General features: G+C 41.6%; 1 protein-coding gene across 1 annotated transcript in view; it reads right to left on the reverse strand.

Annotated features, from left to right (window-relative positions):
* Positions 1-7,617, reverse strand: part of plcb1l (phospholipase C beta 1-like) — a 96,414-nt gene that overhangs the window by 35,588 nt on the left and 53,209 nt on the right. Inside the window, exons 4-7 of the mRNA XM_016249387.1 lie at positions 2,539-2,679; positions 1,783-1,862; positions 102-155; positions 1-25 (exon numbers count right to left, since the gene is read on the reverse strand). The exon at positions 1-25 is cut by the window's left edge and continues 51 nt beyond it. Of these exons, the coding sequence (XP_016104873.1) occupies positions 1-25; positions 102-155; positions 1,783-1,862; positions 2,539-2,679 (300 nt within the window). The remainder of the gene's footprint in view (positions 26-101; positions 156-1,782; positions 1,863-2,538; positions 2,680-7,617) is intronic.

Here is a 7,617-nt window from a genome sequence, read left to right on the forward strand (position 1 = left end):
GTCGGCCGAGAACAGACGGAAGATACTGGAAGACAGAATACGACAGCATCTGTACAGACATGTTGAGGTGAACCTGCTTAACATTTGCTGTTTTTACCCACTTTTTCACAGGAATGCCAGCCTCGGCCGTCAGCTGTAACGTCAGTCTTGTGTACCTGTGAAGAACAGAACGAATCATGATCACACACAGCCTGAACAGACAGACTTCATAGAGAATTGGCCAGTCACCGATAATAATGGGCTGTGCTGCGGATACTTACTAGTACTAATGGATAAAGCCTCGTACTCACACATGCTATTTATTCATTTCACGTCTCCCCTTACACACACTCACACTCTCTCACACACACACACACACACACACACACACTCTCTCACACACACACACTCTCTCACACACACACACACTCTCCCTCTCACACACACACACTCTCTCTCTCTCTCTTAAGCGTTTTGAAAAGTGGGGACATGGGGTAATGTCCTGAAAAGTCACCTTCTCCTTGTAATACCTGTCATACCTTTGTCATTATACAAATTTGTGTCCTCATAAACCACATAAACATACACACACACACACACAATCATAATTCAACACAACACAATAGGGCTAAATTTACACTAAATACAACATTTAAACCTCATTTAAAAAAAATAATAATATGATGACATACTGCTGCATTGAGCTACTGTACATATTTCCTTATATACAGTAACGAGTGCATCGGACCAGCTTAACTACTGATTTATAGTTATTTACGCTGGTGAGCACGTGCATTTCTGTGCTGGTGTGTGTGTGTGTGTGTGTGTGTGAGTGTGAGTGTGTGAGTGTGTGTGTGTGTGAGAGTGTGTGAGTGTGTGTGTGAGTGTGAGTGTGTGAGTGTGTGTGTGTGTGAGAGTGTGTGAGTGTGTGTGTGAGTGTGAGTGTGTGAGTGTGTGTGTGTGTGAGAGTGTGTGAGTGTGTGTGTGAGTGTGAGTGTGTGAGTGTGTGTGTGTGTGAGAGTGTGTGAGTGTGTGTGTGAGTGTGAGTGTGTGAGTGTGTGTGTGTGTGAGAGTGTGTGAGTGTGTGTGTGAGTGTGTGAGAGAGTGTGTGAGTGTGTGTGTGTGAGTGTGTGAGAGAGTGTGTGAGTGTGTGTGTGAGAGTGTGTTTAGATAGTTTACATTTCCCACACTGCTTCTCTCCCATCCCAGAATGCTTTGCAATGGTATTGAAGCATGTAAAAAGCACAAGACTTGTGTCTAAAAACAGTCCGTGTGCAAAAAACTATCGTTAACTATTCAGCTGTAAGTGGCTTTTTGCAAATAATTAATGCAGCTGGACTCTTTCCCGGCCAAAGTCACAGCCGTCCTGATTTACGATCCGGTGTGGGAGAGCGGCATCATGGGATTGAGTCCCGGACCTTCATCATGTGACCAGACGGCCGCGGTCATGCTATCGCTACGCACCGGCTGAGCAGAGTTAATACTCAACCAGCTCACGCTAGCAGATGTTACGTGAAGCCTGGAAGTCATTTAGACTCGCAGCAGCGCTGAGTCTGTGAAGAAAGGCTGATTTTCATTTTCGTTTCAGTGTCAGAACCAACAGATGTGAGCTAGAATGACCAACACAACGGCTAACACATGCTGCATCATTATAGTGTGAAAAGCCTCATATTCACTGGTCCAGGCATTTTATTTTGGAGTTTTACAAAACCTCTGTGTATGTGAAATGAGAAACATGTGTTGTAAAGTGTGTTCATGACATCATAAACTCATCTCTTTCTCAGAGGAACGGGAGACACTCACACTTTCTCCAGACAGGATTCTCTGGACATGTTCTGAGCCAGCAGGTTCGACGCCAAGCTGAAAAGCTCTTCGGCCCACTCCTAAACACACAGAAAACATACATCACACCAACACACGTTATCAAGTCTGGATGAACTTTAGTGCTTGAAGAGACTCGATACAAAAGACAATCAGCAGCCGAATGCAGGAAAGTTCATTAACATGATCTGAATGAGAGAACGGACAAAGACCATCATAAATATCATCACAACGTTCATTAGTTCCCATCAGCGTTAGTGTTTTCTTTCAGTGGTGTTTGTGGCTCTGATAAAGTGAATCAGACGATGTCTATCAGCACCAAACTATCGGTTCATGTTCTTGTTGTTTCTCTGTGATCAGAAGAAAACTGCATGATTTATTGGTGTATGTGCTGGATTTCTATCTGTTGCTGCATATTTGTAGCTGATGTTTTTGGATTTCTTGATGACTTATTCTAAAATTAGGTTAATGGTTATGATTGTTTCCTAAAGCAAAACGCACCTTTCAAAATAAATGAACAAGATAAATTATTTTGTGAAATTCCTTTAGGGAGTGTCACTGAAAGAGAGCCACTGAAGGTCTGATAGTTGTGTGTTTAGAGACTGAACACAAGGCTGTCAGGACACCGGGGGGCTTCTGCTCTGCGGCTCGTATGCAATATTAAGCACATCATCTCATATCTAGTGTGTTTCTCTTCTCAGCGCAGTGTCTGTTTCTAAGTGTCAGAGCAGACGTTACCTTGGCCACCTCTTCGTTGAAGGCTGTAAAGTTCAGGCAGGTGATGTTGACCATGTCTGCACCGCTGACCACTGTGAGTGTCCGGTTCTCCAGCCTCCCCTCCAGAGTCCCCACATCCAGAAGCTCTCGCTGCTTGGCCTCCTGGAGTAAACACCGCAAACACATCATGCAAACGATTGAAAACGGTTGTCAAACCTGTTGAGGAGACGATACGATAAATCTGTGAAAGGGTCTGATTTGGTGCTGATTGGTCAGTCCATCCTTCTTCTGGTTCAGTGTACCCAACTATTCTTCCAGACAGATCAACACAACAAACGTTCACTAACTGAACCAATCAAACAAAGACAAACACTGCAAAGCAACCTGTACTCAGCCCATCACATCTCACTCGGCTTTTACTGTACCGTTACTGAAGCCACCACGAGAACATCACAGAACTGAACTGAGCTGAATAATCACACTATCGTCTTGTGTAGAGCTAATGCAGCATCATTTGAATTTGTCACATATTTGATCAAGTTTGCACCATTTTCCAGTTTGATTAGACCAGTGTATTTGTGGACAGAGGTTCAGACTGCATCTGCGCAGGTGTTTTGGTGCAGGTCAGACTCACATTTGCATGGCATAAACATTCATCTCAGAGCTGGACTGCAAATGCACAAAGCCCTGACCTGCAGCGTCTGACAGACAGTAAAAATGAACTGGACAGCATGCAGTCGCACACATAATCAATAAAATGAAAAGTGCCGATTTAAACGACTATCAATCACACAGAGCGCCTGCGCTCATTCTGACATTCATCCCAGGCTGAAAAATCACTGCCACTTTGTCAGAGCACTGTTAATATAATGCTGAACTGGTATTGTTAAGGGTTAGATTACTGTTATAAAAATCAGCCGCATCCAAAAGGTAAAGTGGGAGGTGTTGCTACAATTTATAGTAATATTTTCAGTATTGCTCAGTGGCCTGTAGCACGAAGTGAGATGAACAAACTCAAGAGTTGCAGAGTAAGTTTTGAGTTGACAAAACCCGATAAAGCCAACCTGGTTAAGATCAGGTTCACTGGGCTCACAAAGCTCAATATAAACCTTCCCTCCCAACTCAGAGTTTGAACCAGAGTTTGTGATTAACTCTGGAGCGCATGCACCTGAACGTGTGACACGTGCAGCAAACAGCCAATCACAGGGAACGTGTGGAGAGCATCAGCAAAGCGTCAGCTGGATGCACGTCTCGCGAGAGTCAGCGCAATTCACTTTTCTGCTGAAGATTAATTTGGAGTGAGAGATACGGGGAAGTGGCTTCATTGCATCAGATATACGTCACTTTGCTCACAGCTGATTGGTCCAATTCAGTGTTGCCAGATTGGGCGGTTTTGAATTTGATTGTGCGGGTAAAAATTGGCTTGGGTGGGTGGACAAAATCTGAGCTGGTTTGGGATCAGTTTGGTGGTTTTCAAACATATAAATTGCATAGGCTAATTGTTTAACAAACAAGCCCAAGTGTGCATGTACTGCATCCAATCAGTCATCACAACGTTACTAAACACACACACACACACACACTGCAGAGGCGCTGGTGCTGATGCTGATGTAAACGTCGACAGCCGCACTTATCACGAGGGCTCAGCAGACAGACGTTATGATTCATAAGTGACAAGTTTTTAGTGTTATAAGTTATAACGTATCTGATTTTGAATGTAGTATGACTGTATAGTCAAGTTATCACAATGCCTAAATATAAGATAAAGAGTGGGAGAGTGACTCTCTCAAAACGTGAATTATTGTGGAGTGAGATGACACGAAGGCTCTATCACTGCAACTCCGAAATCAGAGCACATCTGAATTAATCATAACCGAAAATAAATATCTCGGTACATACGATCCTGTCTTTTTTCTTTTAAACAGTCCAGGGATGCGTTTCCCAAAAGCATCGTTAGCTAACTATGGTAGTTAGTTCCACTGAAATCTATTGGTAACGACGGAACTTGCGACCATAGTAGCTTTTGGGAAACGCACCCCAGATTGATAAATCCTTGAAAACTGCTAGACTTGATTAGTTTCGACTGTGCAAAGTTCTGTATTATGTTCTACAATATGAACTTAATCGAGTTCTGTGTAAAATTATAGAGCAACATGAAGGTAAGCGCATTATTGTTGTTGTTATTTATTTTTTAATTGTTGGATTATAATTCAGTATGTATCAGTTTTGACTGTCCTGATGTGTGCATGAACGAGTGTGAAATACCTGCTAATTACGTTGCTTTTTCCTATCACTTATATTGGGCACTTTTTGCATTTAAATTGGATTATTCTGACTGCTGACACTGAAAATGATGCATATGTTGTTTTGAGGGTATCGGTTAATATATTATTTTATTCATGAAATAATAAAACCCGCTCAAAACCAACCCACCTTCTTGAGCCTGAAAACTCAAACTTAACGTGAACTTACCCGTGGGTAAAAACTGAAACCGGTTTCTAGAGATGCACCGATCGACCGGCCTGGGACCGGAATGAGCCGATTTTCCTCTGTCTGCCGATTCTGAGCCAGTCTGTTTTGACATCACACTTACTCTCACATCCGCATGTAAACATGTCTTTTCTCGTGAGAATGATTCTAATTTTAATTGCATTCAGTGTAAACGGCGACTGATAATGTATTTATGTTGTGCCAGATGAGTGAGAGAGATTGAGACTCGTGCAGAAATCAAAACGAATTAGCGCAACAGCACACACAAAGTAACTCATAGAAAGTTATAGACCCCTTTTCAGTTAGTAAACACGGTGATGTTTTTCTGTGGCCGGAGCTGGATTCCCTGACCGCTTCACTAACGCTAGCTAGGAAGTTTTGTTAGCTTATTTTGTAACAATGACTGGAGAAACCCCGATTTGACCTGAATATGTACGGTCACTCACTGCCACAGCGATTGTTATTTGAAAAAGTGAACTTTAACGGACGAAAGCAGACTAGCCGACCCGTACACTCAGATCGGCCAGGATTACCTCCGGTTGAGTGACTCATTCACCCCTGATAGAGACACCTAACGAGTATAGTAAAGAGAAATTCACCTGTGTCTATCTAGTCATGAAGATGTAGTTCAGTGTCAGCAGGCTACTATTTTTACAGCTACACGAGGGTGAACTGGGACAAAATACAGAAAAAGTTCAACATTTAATGTGATGGATATATTATTTGAAGATGTATGTATGTAATGGCCAAATAGTTATTTTAAAGTATACCTCCTGTAAATAATGTGAGTTTACAGTGACATTACAGTACCGTTACATTACTTTACATACAATACAATTAAAGATGTGAATATTTTCTAGAAATAAAAAACCCACAAACGGCAAATTTTCAACTTTCTGTATTTGATTATTCTTTCTTACCAAGTTCTTAAAAATTCCAGCCACAATCAATCACAATGTATATACAATTACAGGTGATTTAAGCATATAAACCGTCAGTTTGCTGTTTTACACACATGCACAGACTTTCATACACGACAAAGGCTACTCTTGCATGTTGTGAGATGCATAAGAAATCTTTAGACGCGTAACACAAACCATAATCCATAACAACAAAAGACAATACTTTATTTAACCTTTTCTGATAAGAAGTGTGCGCTGCAAACGCAAGCATTTTTGGCGATTGTTTCTGTCCGGTCCGCTCGTTTTATTGCGTTCTTAACCACAGCTGTGGTGGGTTTTTTGTCTGGCAGTGGCAGCAGATATGCGATAAAATGTCAAATTGGAGCCTGTACTCCGTCGATTCTGGCACCCAACATCACAACAAGATTTAAGCTCCTTATATAGTCGAATCTGTGCTGGTTTGTTTTGCCTCCAGCTAGCGCTGTGACGTAATTGTGACGTCGGCACTAAAAGGATGCCTACTGCCGTAGAAAAAAAAACCATATTTATGAAATATGATTTAAGTAAGCAACATTACACGACCAAGATGTTTCCCCGAATATCAATATCAACACGATTGCAATGTGACACTGATTTTATACAATAGTAGTTCAGTAAACAAGAAGTTAAAATGAAGTGACTTACATTTTAGACACCTAGACACCTACATCTACTGTTTTTGCTCAATTTCACAAACGAAAATCGTTCCAATCAAAGCCACAGCAGAACTGATGTGTGTCTCCGAGCAACACAGCGGTGATTCGCTACTGAATGAATCCACGTTTTTGAACGAATCGAGTGAGTCAATGATTCAGTGACGCATTCATAAAGAATCACTTGCCTCGTTTCTGAATGAATCAGGCCGTTTGAACGAATCGGTTGAATGAATGACTAAATGACTCACTCATTAAAACATTTGCCGCCACCTACTGGTGCTTTGATCGTATTTAAAAGTATCATTTTCCCCAACATTTATTTGTATGTTTAAAAAATATGTAAAACATTCATCTTATAAAATTATTTATGCATTTGAAATGTTGAGGTGTAAATGCATTTATGGTTCCTCAGCTTCATCATACAGTCTGTAAATAATATCGGACCTAAAACCTCTGCATGTAATAACCTAGAACACTGTCTAACACTTGAAGGCTGCTCTGTCAGCCCTGAGTGGTTCCTTTTCCTATTTAGCGTCCAAACTCTGGAACAATCTACCTAGAAATATAGAAATAATATAGAAATAAAGGTGATTTGATTTTGACTAAGCAGTCAAACCACGACTCCTTCATAACCATCAGAATAGTAACGTGCTCCATGCTGATGTCACTGATCCCTTATTTATATCCAACTGTCATATAGAGACACCTTTACCATCCAATCAATCAAAATCAACGCACTAAAGCGCAGTCTACATGAATATCCTTCATCCATTACAGAAGTAAAATGACCTGCAAACATGTTTCATGACATCATGACATTCGCACACAGGACTGAATTAGTGCACTGGTGCATTGGTGCATTGTGGGAAGACTGGCCTTAAAGTTCTGTTGCCGTGGCGATTGAGGCTCGTAGCCTGGCAGGGGCCCGATGTCTCGATGTCTCAGTCCTGTGTGTGTGTGTGTGTGTGTGTCTGTGTGTGAGTGTGAGTGTGAGAGAGTGTGTGTGTGTGTGT

Source organism: Sinocyclocheilus grahami, unplaced genomic scaffold (genome assembly GCF_001515645.1).
Source record: "Sinocyclocheilus grahami isolate Dianchi unplaced genomic scaffold, SAMN03320097.WGS_v1.1 scaffold924.1, whole genome shotgun sequence".
In the NCBI taxonomy this organism is placed as follows: Eukaryota; Metazoa; Chordata; class Actinopteri; order Cypriniformes; family Cyprinidae; genus Sinocyclocheilus; species Sinocyclocheilus grahami.